At 44.3% G+C, this 14,264-nt stretch overlaps 1 protein-coding gene and 1 long non-coding RNA gene across 2 annotated transcripts in view; both read left to right on the top strand.

Annotated features, from left to right (window-relative positions):
- Positions 1-14,264, top strand: part of HK2 (hexokinase 2) — a gene marked incomplete at both ends in the record, with an annotated part of 58,786 nt that overhangs the window by 17,249 nt on the left and 27,273 nt on the right. Inside the window, one exon of the mRNA XM_079720760.1 lies at positions 1,793-1,955. Coding sequence (XP_079576886.1) covers positions 1,793-1,955 — 163 coding nt within the window. The remainder of the gene's footprint in view (positions 1-1,792; positions 1,956-14,264) is intronic.
- On the top strand, positions 12,538-14,088 carry LOC307064280. The gene is made up of 2 exons (XR_013811285.1): positions 12,538-12,593; positions 13,398-14,088. It is a non-coding gene; the product is annotated as an uncharacterized lncRNA (long non-coding RNA).

Below are 14,264 nucleotides of genomic sequence, written 5' to 3'. Positions count from 1 at the left end.
TCCTCCTGGGAGCCTCAGATGTCATTGTGGGGGAGGCCAGCCTCCTCAGGAGCACCCTGGCTCCCCAGGATTGTAGGAAGCCCAGATCAGTGACCCAGCTTGGTGTGGGGGCTGGTGCCCCACAGCCCTAGGAGGCTGAGGCAGACAGTGGGCTCAAGGCAATTGAGGTGCCAGGAGCCTGAAATCAGAAAACAGAATGGATGGTTGGAGTCGTCCTGGTTTAGACCAATGGAGTTAGATGTCTGCTGTAGCTCTTTAATAAAAGCTGGCAGCAAGGGAATTTGGGGAAATCCTCATTTCTGCAGATTTAAAACCCTGCATGACAAGCAGTGGTAGTGGTCATTGGCCAAGCTTTGCCCTTGGGAATCTTGGAGTTTTGAAGCTGGGAAGACCAGGGTTCCTTCTGGTCCCCCAGTCTACTGATGAGGCTGGGAGTACCAGGACCACCACCCTTATACCTTGAGGGCACAGCTATGACCTGGTCCAAGGGTCCTGATTGTACTCCTACCCTTTGTGGCCAGCAGCCTTACCTGTCCTGGACACTGCTGCTGAGAACAGGGATATTGTGGAAACTTGTGCGCCTCCTTGGATGAATTTCTATCAGACATTTTCCTGATAGGAGAAAACTGGGAATATCCATAGCCGGGGCAGATGACAGCTTTCAAGAAACAGACTGTCTGAGGGGGACTTCTGTTGTTTTTCCTTCTCCTGGTGTTAAATCTGGGAAAAGTTCTTGTAAATTTATGTCGGAAGCAAGATAAATGAAATGACTAGGGAGAGCTGCCTCTGCCTCTGAGGTTGGGGGAGGTTGCTTTACCTCATGTATCCAGCCTCTGTTAATGTGTCAGGCAGTGTGCTAGGCTCCAGGGATGCAAGGTGAACAAATAATAGTCATGGTTCTTCTTGCCCTTGGTGCTTATGATTTGGACACTAATCAATATGTATTTCCAAATTGGGGATGGTGTTGTGAAGGGAAAAGTGAGTGTGCAGAAAAAACAGTGAAGTCTGATTGTTTTATTAGGGAGAATAGAGAAGGCCTCTGTGCAGAGAGGCCTGAAGGATTGGTGAGGGACCCGCAGATGACGGGCGGAGTGAGGAGCTGTGGGGCATGGACGGTCTTCTAGGCAGGGAAGGGCAAGTCGGGTGAGCTGGGGGACTGAACCAAGGCTGATCTGCACAAGGAGTGCAGAGGCACACAGTGAGATGGGGAGTGGGAGAGGCCTGGCTATATAGGTAGGGCCTTGGAAGGATTTAGGGTTTGGTGCCAATGGGAAGACTGAAAGGCTTTAAGCAGGGGAATAGTAGTCTGTCTGGGGATGGAAAATGGATGGAAGAGGTAAAAGTATTGTAGAATTGGGGATTTTATTAGTCCAGGCAAGAAGCTATGGCTGCTTGGCCTGCGGTGAGGGGTAATAGGGTTGGTGTGACTGGCCTTACGAGTGTGGGGCAGGACAAGAGATGAGGGCCAGTAATGAACCCCAGCTCCAGGGATGTTGCCATAGGCGTTTAAACTCAACCTTTCTGAAAAGAACTCTTCTTTTCCCTAATTGGCCTTTCCCCTGGTCCTTAACATTCTCCAGAAATAAAATTTAATTTTAATTTTTAGTTTAGTTTTTTTTTTCTTTTTTTAAAGACAAGTCCTGTCATAGAGTCTGGTTAAACGGTCTTTAATAATAACCTTCCGTACATAACAGATTTTATCCTTTTGAGGAGCTGAGTGATGTTCCATGATGTAGATGCATGCCATAATCCATTTAACATAGAGGTTGCTGCCCTCATTTTCCTCTTTCAGGTTGACCAGTATCTCTACCACATGCGTCTTTCTGATGAGACCCTTCTGGAGATCGCTAAGCGGTTCCGCAAGGAGATGGAGAAAGGGCTTGGAGCTACCACCCACCCCACTTCTTCAGTAAAAATGCTGCCTACCTTTGTGAGGTCTACTCCAGATGGGACAGGTACTATACCCCTGGGGGAAGGCTCTGGGTGCTCCATTGCCTGGGAGAGATTTGGGTAACTTTGCTTAGGGACCCAAAGAACTATATACAACAGTGAAGGTTCTTTGGTTTCAAGCCTCAGAAGCCAACCCTTGTTAACTTAAGCATGCAGGGATTTGAATGGAAGTCCTGGCAGTCAAGGGAGAAGTAAGTCTTTGTCAGCCTTCCGGGGTACTGCTGTCAGCCATTTGTTTCCCATCCATGTGCTGAGAAAGGCTGTTTGGCTCAGTTTGGGATTTTACAGCTTCACTGAGATTGCACACAATGAAAGTGATGAATAACAAACGTGCCTAATATGGTCACGGCCATAGGCCATGTCAGTCACTCTCGGGCCCATCTAACTGGCACATTCCACAGACTTGTTGCAGAAACAGTGTGGTATAGATTGTTCTAGACTGTGTTTTGAACTCCATGAATAAAGACTACTAGAAGTCCAAATAAATTTGGAAGAATGTGAAAGAGACATGGTACATATTAAGGTATTAAAGGCTCTGAAACTGTGCAATTCGAACCTGTCAAGCTTTGTGCTATCCCCTTATTTGGATGCAGAGTCTATTTCATGATGCACCGCCCAGCAAGTGATTTAATTAAACTGGAGAAAAGGGACTTGATGGAGACTGAAGTTGGAAGGTGGGTTGGGGCTAGATTCAGAAGGCCTTGCATGCACACCTGAAACACTGAGTCTTTCTTCAGTAATAGGCATTGGGGAGTCACTGAAAGTTTTTGAGGGGTGTGAGCAGAACTGTCTTGGTAATGCACATCATCAGCAGTTTATGTAGCATGGGGGAGGGGGGTGGTGATGGGTGGATGGTAGAGCAAAGGGCATGGTCCTGGTGGAATGTAGCGGGCAGAGACCAGAGAGGATTCAAAGGTGATGCCAGGGTGTTGAGCCCAGCTGCCCAGGGGTGGCAACATCCTCAGAGAAGGGGACGGAACCAAGTCGTGCCAGCACTTTCACACAGTTTGTTTCATTTAATCCTCATGACAACCCTCCATTTTAGAGATGAGGTACCTCTGGGGCCACGAGGCGTGAAGGGTGTGGGATGGCTATATATAGAGGGTGAGAGAAAGAGCCCAGGGGGCAGCTGCCAGGGTGATGGAGGAAGCAGGAAGCCCAGAGTCTGAGAACCGGAGGGACGGCAGAAGTCCAAAATGCTTCCTGGTCGCTGGTGAAGCATCTGCATCCACAGAGAATCCCTGGGGAGGGGCCGGCGGGGAAAGGCACAGGACAGGGCTTGCTTGTCTGCACCACATGCCTTCAGTGTTTCCGTCACGTCTGTGTCCCTGAGGCTTACTTGCTTGAGAGTCTTCGGGGACCCGTTTGTCTAACAAGATTTTGTACCTTTCTACCATTTCTAAAATAAGTATGTGTTTGCTAAAGCCTTGGAACCCAACGTTGAGGGTGTGACCTTGTTCAGGATTGTTCTGAGAGTGTGTGACTCAGCCCTTCAAAGAACTTCTTGAGGTGAGGGGCCTCCTCCAGTTCTCGGATACCCCTCATGTGCCCTCTAGAATGGCACATTTACTACCAACCACTCCCTCTGACTGGCAGCCACACCTGCTTTTACTGTTTTTATTTGACATTCTGATAAATTTACTAGCTCCTTAAGACCAGGGACCTTGTCTTTATTTCAGGCACTAGCACTAAGCAAGTATCTTAAATATTTTCGAAATATATATTATGGGCTAACAGCTTTTCTGAGCACCTACATGTAGTAACTTATTTACTTTTCACAAAACCCTATAGGGTAGGTACAAATTTTAAGTACTTTTTTTTTTTTTTTTTTTAAAGATGAGGAGTTGGAAGCCTGGATGGTCAGATAACTTGCCTAAGGTCATATAGCTAATGAGAAGCTGAGTCAGGATTCAAACTCATATATGCCAAACGCCAGGCATCAAGACTGAACTTGATACATTATGTGTGTATGTGCACGTGTGAGCCTGTACACTCAGGACCAGAGGACGCATATGCTCAGTGGAAATTTTTTGAAATGGGGTTGGGAGTGGATGTCTGGCCTGGATTAAGTTTGTAATTACTTACTTAAGTGAGTAAGTTTGTTGGGGAGAACTAGGTATGGGGCCAACTTTTTCTATTCTCATTGTTTTCCTGAGATTGGAGCATGGAGACCTCCCACTGCCTCTTAGAGTTTGCATCCGTTGCTGTATTGTGTGATCATTGAGTCTCTTTCCCTGACCTCGGGCCAGAGTCCCGGGAGCCTGTCTTTGTCCCATCTCTACCCACAGTGGAGCAGCAGGCATGATTTTGGCTTCTATGCATTTGAGTTGCCTGGACTGAGGACAGGCGCCAGAGGCTGACTCCTGTAGGCTTCTTGGGGTGGGAGGGTCCTGGTGCAAGACTTGTCTGCCTGATCTTCTTTCCACACAGAAGCAGGGAGATTTTACATGACTTTTGTGATACCCAGAGTACCTCTTTATTACCTCAGATTCTACAGTGTAAACGGAGACAGCGTGTGAAAGGAATACTGTGTATTGGGATGTTTTATTTACTTAAGCAGAGCAGGTGCCCCCTAGAGTACTAGAGACCAGACTGTAGGAAATGGGGTCCCCAGCCCTTTCATTCCTCATTTGCTGTGGGCCAACTCCTCATCCCAGGTCTCTGGGACTCAGCCTTTTCTCCTTTGTAAAAATAAGAGGTGGATCCAGCAGTCCTGGTCTGTTCTACACATGTCCTGGAGGTAGTGTGTCAGTGTATTTATGCACAAAGTTCCTTGACTTACTGTAATGAGGGAAAAACCCTTTAATGTCCATCAGTTGGGCACTGGTCAATTAATGCAGAAAACAGTCCTCTGCAACCCATCATAAAGCATGAGATAGATTTATGTAAATTCATATTCTGTAAAATCACGTGTGTGATTTTACAGAATATATATATACACATATATGTATATATGTGTGTACAGGGGTGTAAAACCTCAAGGATATGTACTGAGCTATTGGTAGTGTTTCACCCGGAGTGTGAGGTTGGCAGTGACTAGTTAAGTTGAAAATATATGTATATGACAACTAGCAATTCTACTTCCAACTATACCTTGAACAGATTCCCATGTGAACTCGAGGAGACAGGTCTGAGAATGTTCATGGCAGTGCCGCTTATAATGACAGCATACTGGGAACAGTTTATAGACTGTGCGTGTGATGGGATACAATATAGCATGTTACAAAATATGTATAAATATGGATACATTTAAAAAACAAAGAGTGAAAAATTGCAGAAGGACATGTACCTCATAGTAGTTGAATATTATTTTAAAATCCCTCTCCAAGTAATGCTCTATGTTGCTCATGGACACACACACATCCTAAAATTGTTAGGATATAAACTGGAAAATGTGTACCAGATAAATGATAGGGGTTGCTTCTGGAGAGAGAGAAAGAAAATGGAACTGGGAGGGAAGCCTGAGGGAATATAATTGAAAGTGCTCAACATCAAGGTTTTGAGTTTTGTATTTTGTTAGTTGGGCTGTGTGCTGTGGAGTGTGGCAGTGAGGGCCAGTGACTCTTCACTAGATAAAGCCTGTCAACAATGAACATTCTTCTTTTTATTGGCACCCCAGTGAAGTGCTGAGAGGAGAAACGCGAGAGCGGTTGTGTGCAGGGACAACTGCCTTTCCCTGGACGTGGTCACACAGCCTGTGAGGCTTGGCTGGTGCATCTGCTTGCTGGCCAAGGCCGCAGTCCCGGCACTGTTGCTGCTGTTGGTGACTGTGCTTCTCTTCTGCAGAAGGCTAGAGGCCTTGCTCAAGTGGTGCCTGCTGCAGGCTAGTCTTCCTCAGAACCTTGCTCAGCCCTTTCCAGTGTTACTTTTTCATATCTGGGAAATTAAACCTCATATCTAAACCTCTGCTCTAAAGGGACTTAGTCAGTGGCTCTCTAACTTTTTTGGACTACATACTCACAGCAAGGAACACATACATATGAATGTTGATATACAACCAAAACAAGTTTCAGGAACTAATGTTTATTCTTTTTTTTTTTGCTCTACTCGGGCCTCTCACTGTTGTGGCCTCTCCCGTTGTGGAGCACAGGCTCTGGACACGCAGACTCAGCGGCCATGGCTCACGGGCCCAGCCGCTCTGCGGCATGTGGGATCTTCCCAGACCGGGGCACGAACCCATGTCCTCTGCATCGGCAGGCGGACTCTCAGCCACTGCGCCACCAGGAAAGCCTAATGTTTATTCTTGAATGTGACAGATCTATTATCTTCTTTTTTAAAAAAATTCATTCATTCATTCATTCTTGGCTGCATTGGGTCTTCGTTGCTGCGCACAGGCTTTCTCTAGTTGCAGCGAGTGGGGGCTACTCTTCATTGCGGTGTGCGGGCTTCTCGTTGCAGTGGCTTCTCTTGTGGAGCACGGGCTCTAGGCATGTGGGCTTCAGTAGTTGTGGCATGTGAGCTCAGTAGTTGTGGCTCGCGGGCTCCAGAGCTCAGGCTCAGTAGTTGTGGTGCACGGGCTTAGTTGCTCAGCAGCTTGTGGGATCTTCCCGCACCAGGGCTCCAACCTGTGTCCCCTGCATTGGCAGGTGGATTCTTGACCACTGCACCACCAGGGAAGCCCCAGATCTATTATCTTCTATACTTTAAAACTGTCTCCAGTCAGGGCTCACTAATTTCTTTTTCAGCTTGCAGTGTGAAAGCCACTGTCTTAAACGCTCCTTACTCAGTTTTGTCCTGGTCAGACCTTTGTAAAATTGGCTCTTTCTTGCCAGGGGTGAGAGGTGGTTTCAGGGCAGTGTGTGGTGAGGGGTGAAGATCAGAATTCTAGGTTTAAAAGGGTTTGAATTCAAGCTGTGTGCTTTACAGCAGTTCACTTATGCCCTATTCCTCCATTTTCTCATTTGTAAAAAGAAGAAACATCAGAGGGTTGGCTCTCTGAGAATTAAGGGGGAATCGGTTATGTAACCTTCCCATGTGTGTTGTAAACCCAATTCTATGCAGCCACTGTGGCAAGACTCACAGCCAACACCGATTTTACTGAGAGAGGGTGAGTGAATCTCCCAGGTCCTTTTGATTGGAGGGAGCAGGTATGAGGGTTCATCCCCATCGTTGGAGGCCCTCCCTGCATTTTGGAGCAAGGACCAGGTTCCAGCTTTCATAAATCAGGTCTCAGCTATTTAATGGTAATCAAAGACCTGGTAGAGAATGTGGGAGAGACTTCAGGAAGTTTTAGGCCATTCGTTTATGATGGAGGCTTCCATTACACACATGAAATATGAACTTCCAAATTATGGTTTGAGCTCTCTGTGAGGAGGAAGAGAATGTCACCAGTCAGAACCCTGTGGGGGCTGATTTTAAAACATCTGTGCTTCGTAGACTGTGTGGACCATGCAGTGCAAAGAAACATAGTTGGCACAGATGAAAATGAAAATGTAAATGGTCCAAGAATATCTTACTTAGGTGACTGAATTTGGTGAAAGCTGGTATGTATATAAAAATGCTCCTTATTTGTTTTTTTCTCTAAGACAGTTTTAAAAAGTTGAAAGAATTGTATAATGAACATCCATATACAGACTACCTAGAGTCTACATTGATATTTTAACTAGATTTGTTTTATCACACTCCTCTCTCCTTCCTCCCATCAGTCCCTCTTGTTTTATTTGAGGCATTGCAAAGTAAATTGCAGAAATCAGCTCATTTCAACCCCAGAACTTCAGCAGGCCCATTATTAACCAGAGTTCAATATTTGCTCTTTTTTCTTTTGTTGTAAAATTTCGTACGAGATGCAAATCTTAAATATCATCTGATGAGTTGACAAATACGTATACCTGTTTAATACAACCCCTATCAAGATAGAAAACATTATCAGCCCAGGAAGCTCCCTGCTGCACCTTCCCAGGCAGTCCCTGTCCCCAACCCCCAGAAGTAATCACTGTTTTAAATTTTCCACATGTATTTGTTTTGCCTGTTCTAGAACTTCCCATATATACAATCATATAATATTTACTCTTTATGCAAGGCTTCATTTACCCATCAAAATGTGGGCTTTATCCGTGTTGTGTATATCAGTAGTTCCTTTTTGGTTCCCGATTCTGAGGTGTGATTGGAATCCTATATGACATGAATTCTATGGACACCTGGGCTGTTTCCAGTTTTTGATGAAAGCTACTATAAACATTCTTACACAAGCTTCTTTGTGGACATATGTTTTTGTTTTCTTCCTTTTCTTGAGTCAACAACTAGGAGTGGAATTTCTGGGTCATAGGGTTTGGGATGTGTTTAATTTATAAGAAACTCCCAGACCAAAGTGGTTTGAACTTTGGTTTCCAAAGTGGTTGAGCTATTTTATACTCCCACCAATGCTGTGTGAGAGTTCCACTTGCCCCAATAATTATTGTCTGTGACTCCCCCCAACCCTTTTTTTTTTGGCAGTGCAGAGTTGAATAGAGAAAATGTTTATTTGTATCTGTCAGGAATCTCACCATCTTGACCTCTCTGTAGGCAGCCCTAACCTAAGCTGGATTATGCATGTGATTGCAGTACCAGCCCCAATCACAGCCTTGTCAGAGGGCCCACTACACACATCACAAGGTATCTGGCTTTCAGAGGACAGTTCCATCTTAAGGGGAAATGTAGGAATAGCTGATATCATTTAATGACCACCCATGATATCTGTTCATGTAAGCAATCTGTTTTACTCTCCATGCAAACTCTACAAGAGAGACATTTCCAATTTAAAAATAAGGCAACTGAGGCTAAAAGAGATTGCAAGGTCACCTGCGTACAGTTAGTGGCAGAGTTGGACTTTGAGCATAGGTAGTCTTGACTCCAAGGCCCTAAGATTCATGCTTTACATTGGCTCATGTTGCTGAACAAAAGTTTCTGGAGCAAATCAGATTATTATCTTTTAAAATTGACCATAAATATGGGTTGACTTTGTACCATTATAATAAGAAGCTCAAGTAGACCCAACTAAAATTCTACAAATATTCCAGCATGCCAATTTATTTATTTATTTAATAAATAATTTACATTTTTAACAAGTTTTTTTTTCTCCAGCGTCCCAATTTAGAAATAAATTATCTTTGTAGTATCTTTATTGCCCTCATTGTCTTGGCAAGATTGTTTAGATATAAACATGTCTTAAGGCAGAGTGAGATGAAGCCTTTGCTGTATTGATCTTTTGATACTTCCCCACTTCCCTGAATTGTGAATTATTTTTTTACGGGTGAATGTATCTCTACCCTCTAGCTAGACTTCATTCCCTCGAGAGCAGGGAATGATGATGATGATGATCATGATAATTTTAAAATGTAGGCTTATAAATGCCAGGTACTATGCTAAGCACTGTATTTGAGCTATCTCATTAATTCTCACAGTGATTCAATGGTAGACATCATAAACCCTGTTTTAGAGAAAAAGAAACTAGATTTAGAGAGATTAGGCAACTTGGCCCAAAGTCACATAATGAGCAAGTAGAAGCATTGGGATTTGAACCCAGCCATCTGTGTTCCAAAGCCTGGGCCCTTAGGCATATCACTAGAGGCCCCCAACACTGCTAGCACAATACATTCATTCTTCTATTTGTAACTCAGAACTAGCTGTTCAGTTCATTCAATAGAGTCCCCTCTGAGGCTGGTCCTCTCTGGGGCAGCAATGTGCTGAGCAGCCTTGTGCCCCACTTTTGAAGAGTGCAAATTATTGGGGACATAAGGATATCATTTATCATCATAAAGGAAATGATACTAGGTCATATAATGCAAGCACATGACATGATAAAGAGAGACTAGGCTGGTGATAGGGTGCATGGAGGCTGGTAAAGGAGCCCTTTACCCTGAAAGGAGCCCTATCTTGGTTGCTCAGCATTGTATCAACAGCTATGTAGTGGAGACATAGATCAATAGCTCACATACATGCAAATTAATAAGTGGATTTATATGGTGACTACAATATAAAATGAAGATTGTATTGATAAATAGCCTCCATATAGTGGTAACTGGAGTTTATTAAACATTTTATATACACCAGGCATTGTGCCAAACACCTTACGCATTCATTGCATTGATTCTTGACCAAAGACTGTGTGTCTGTGTGTCTGTGTCTCTGTATCCTGGTGAGTAATGGGGAGGTGCTGGTTAGACAGGAGGTTATGACTGTCCCCTTTTAACAGATAATGAAATCTGAGTATCAGATTTCTAATAATTTACCTGTATTTATATGGCTAATACATGTTAAAATGGGATTTGAACCCATGTCGGCCTGCCTGAAAATCTTAACACACTCAACGCCTACACAGTACTGAAAGATAATCATATTTTAATCCTTTGAAGAGTGGTTTCACATCTGTAAAGCTAGTATAACATTTCTCTGTGAGTGGCACATATTTTGAGCTTAAGAAACATTTCCTGAGTATAAAAGCAGCAGGGTGGTGCTTTCTGATGGTGTTTTGGGAGTTTTGGGGGGCACTTACAAAGTGGTATGTGCTCCAGGCCCCTCCCTTCAACTGAAGCAGCTTTATGTTTCTCTGTTTCTACATTTTGGCATTCAGCATCTTGTTGTTGTACTATAATGGAGTATCCGAAATCTTGGAACTTAAAAAGAGGCTGCCAGAGGTGGTAGTGACTGTGGTGTTTCCAGGTACTTGGGAAATACGTACCTTGAGACCTGTGTCTGGCAAAGTTAGTTTTGCTGGATTACCTACTCAAGACCTAGAGATTTTTAGTCGCCTCTCAATTGGAGTCCGTGCCATACCTTCTTAGCCGTCTGTCGCGGGAGTGCTAGCAGGCACTATGGCACCTTCAAGGATCCTCAGAGCTCTGGGAACGCTGCATCAAAGCTGTTTGTTTAAAGGGGGCCTCTGAAGAAGTCCATTCGGTCACCTGAAGAAGCCCTGCCCAGGGTGAGGGCCTGGGCTCTGGCTCTAGCCTGAACAAGGCAGGGCTCTGCCACTTCTGGACACAGTGGCCTTCGACAAAAGGGCACTGCTGCTTAAAAATGCAAAACCAAACCGGACCTGTTCTGTTCACAAGTCTTCCTTTGTACACGGGCTGGCACACTGCTCTGAGCGCCTGATGGGAGGAACAGGTGGTGATCTATTTTAATTAGTGGCAAATACCTAGTGATTGAAAATAGACTGTCGGGAAGTTCATCTGACCCTCACCCCTCGCAAACTGCGTGGACATTGTTAGTGGGTGACTTGAATAATGCTGGAGTTATGGCCCGCTCCAATACATTAGTGACGTCCCATCAGCCGAGAGGACAGTGACTATCATGTCCAGGCGGTTACTTTCTTAGATGCCATTTTAGTCCTCTTCAGCCTTTCCCTGGGACAGGTGAGTGCCCAGGAGAAACTGAAACCCCTTTATCCCGCTGACCGTATGTATTTGATAAGATCCCCACTGCGAGTGGGCAGAATGGTAGTCCAGGATGGGAAATGAGTCAGCAAACACTCTGCCAGGGGGAACAACTTGAATCCCTTTTTAAAAAATAAATTTATTTATTTATTTATTTACGGCTGCGTTGGGTCTTCTTTGCTGTGCGCAGGCTTTTCTCTAGTTGTGGTGTGCGGGGGCTACTCTTTGTTGCAGTGTGCGGGCTTCTCGTTGCAGTGGCTTCTCTTGTGGAGCACGGGCTCTGGGCACGCGGGCTTCAGTAGTTGTGGCACGCGGGCTCAGTAGTTGTGGCTCATGGGCTCTAGAGTGCGGGCTCAGTCGTTGTCGTGTGTGGGCTTAGTTGCTCCGCGGCATGTGGGATCTTCCTGGACCAGGGCTCGAACCTGTGTCCCCTGCATTGGCACACAGATTCTCAACCACTGCACCACCAGGGAAGCCCAGCAACTTGACTCTTAACCATTGGGTAATTCGATGGAGGGTGGCCAGACCTAATACTCCTCTCGCCAGTTCCTCTTAACTATGAGTCCTTATTTCCTTTTTTATTTTTTTAATTTATTTATTTTATTCTTGGCTGTGTTGGGTCTTCATTGCTGTATGCGGGCTTTCTCTAGTTGGGGTGAGCACGTGCTACTGTTCACTGCCGTGCATGGGCTTCAGTAGTTGTGGCTTGCGGGCTCAGTAGCTGTGGCTCGCAGGCTCAGTAGTTGTGGCGCACAGGCTTAGTTGCTCTGTGGCATTTGGGATCTGCCTGGACCAGGGCTTGAAGCCGTGTCCCCTGCATTGGCAGGCGGATTCTTAACCACTGCGCCACCAGGAAAGCCCCCTTATTTCCTTTCGATAGAGGGTTGTTACCTCTTCTTTTGTCTGCTTTTGGAGGGGGATGTTCTTAATTAGGAGAACCTTCATCAGAGAGAGATTGGAGAGTGTCCAGTAAGGTGGGAATGGAGGTTTGGTATAATTGTCTGAGGCGGCACCAATCTGCGGTTACCAAAAAAACCTGCCTCAAAAAGCCTTAGTAGGTCCTGGGTTCCTTTGGGGAGAAGGGTGTGTCACCTCTTGCCAGTGGATGTGTGTCTGCCACCTCCCACTCAAGTTTGAGAACATTTGGCCCAGAGGGATGGGCCAAATTACTGATAAAGATTAGGGAATTTTTGCTGTATTTTTCATCACTTTATGGCTTATTTGCTTCCATCCTAGATTCTGCGTCAGGTAATCCTCAGCTTCCAGGAACCAGCACCACAAGAGATATGGGTGAGGTGCATAGGGACTGTCACGGGTGCTGGGGTCAGATGAACTTGGGGTCAAATCCAGCAGTTGTTTACCCCTGTATGATCTTAACTAAGTGACTCAGCTTCTGAACCACAGTGTCACTTCCTTTGCCACCCAGGCCAGCTTAGAGCCTGTGGCAACCTCTGGGTTTTATGCTCTTGGCATCGATAATGAATTCCTTTTTTTTTTTTTTTTTTTGCCACACCACGTGGCTTGCAGGATTTTAGTTCCCCAACCAGGTGCTGAACCCGGGTCCTCAGCAGTGAAAACGCAAAGCCCTAACCATTGGACCACCAGGGAAGTCCCAATAATAAAGAATTCCTTATTTGAGGATTTACAACTTTCTCATGAGCAGCCTTCTTGCTCACTGCAGTAGAAAACTTTGCTAGAGAGCTAGACTTGGATTTAAATCTTGGTTTCAGTTACTTGACCTGAGCCTTAGTTTTCTTATCTGGAAATTGGGATTATGATGTCCAATAGGCTTGTTGAGGATTAATGAGATAATGTTTATGAATATCACACAACATATTTCTCTTCTTTTAAAAATATCTACATGGTGGGCCTTAAATTAACTAAACCTCCTCCACACCTGCCTCTGTCTTTCCATTGTTTTATTGCCACAATAATCCAGATGCAAGTGGGAAGGTCTGAACTGTGTCCCAGAGACAAGAGAGATGAAGACAGGGTTCTGGGCTTCATTTTTTTCAAAAAGTCACATAAGAAAGTATAAGATGAATTTGATCTTTTAAATAAACCTATGGTGAAACCTTGCTTCTTTTATTTTAGCAGTGGTGGTGACAACATTTAGAAGTAACTGGAGAGATTTGGAAAGGGCAGTGAAGACAAATATCCCACTGGAGAAAAATAATTGCAGATATACGACCAACAAAACTAGTTTCATTAATATGCAAAGAGCTCTTTTATGTTATTAAGAAAATAATGAATATATATTTTTAAAAGGCAAAACATGTGAGCAGAAAATTCACAGAAGAAAGAATTCACAATGCCAGTCAATAATTCAAAATGTCTAACCTACACAAAGGAAAGAAACCAAGTTTAAAAAATGAGCTGCCACTTTGACCTATGAGGTTGGCAAAGATTAATTGTGCATAACATAGGACACTGGTGACAGTGACACCCACCTGTTGGTTTATGTGGAATTTGGAGAGAATTTTTAGGAAGTTAATTTGCTAATATCTTTGGTAATCAAAAACATAAATCCTTAGAACCAGCAATTCAAACTCTTTTCTTAGAATGTGTCAGTTAACAGTCTTCCCTGTTTTTATAATATAAATGTATCTAAGGACACTCAAGAAGCGTTAATAATGGTTCCTTTTGGGGCATGGAGAAGAGAAGAGATGTTTGCTTTTCATTTTTTCCACTTTTGTACTGTTTGAACATTTTAAAAATCAGGTATTAAAATTGTTTTCTAGACATAACAGCATGCTTAACAATAAAAGAAATCTTACCTCTGGTCTTACGGTCTCCTCAAATATTTTGTTTAATAAATGAACCATCAATAAGCAGATGCAATATGAGATGTTTTCTTAATACATTGCCTCAAATACCAAGTATACTCATTCAGCAGAATGATCTCGCTGGACCTTACTGGGTCGTCCACCCTGGGGCTGTGTACTCAAGAAACCTGCTGTA

Source organism: Hyperoodon ampullatus, assembly GCF_949752795.1.
Source record: "Hyperoodon ampullatus genome assembly, chromosome: 15".
In the NCBI taxonomy this organism is placed as follows: Eukaryota; Metazoa; Chordata; class Mammalia; order Artiodactyla; family Ziphiidae; genus Hyperoodon; species Hyperoodon ampullatus.
The sequence above is the reverse complement of the archived record's forward strand: the minus strand, read 5'-3'. Positions and strand labels throughout refer to the sequence as shown.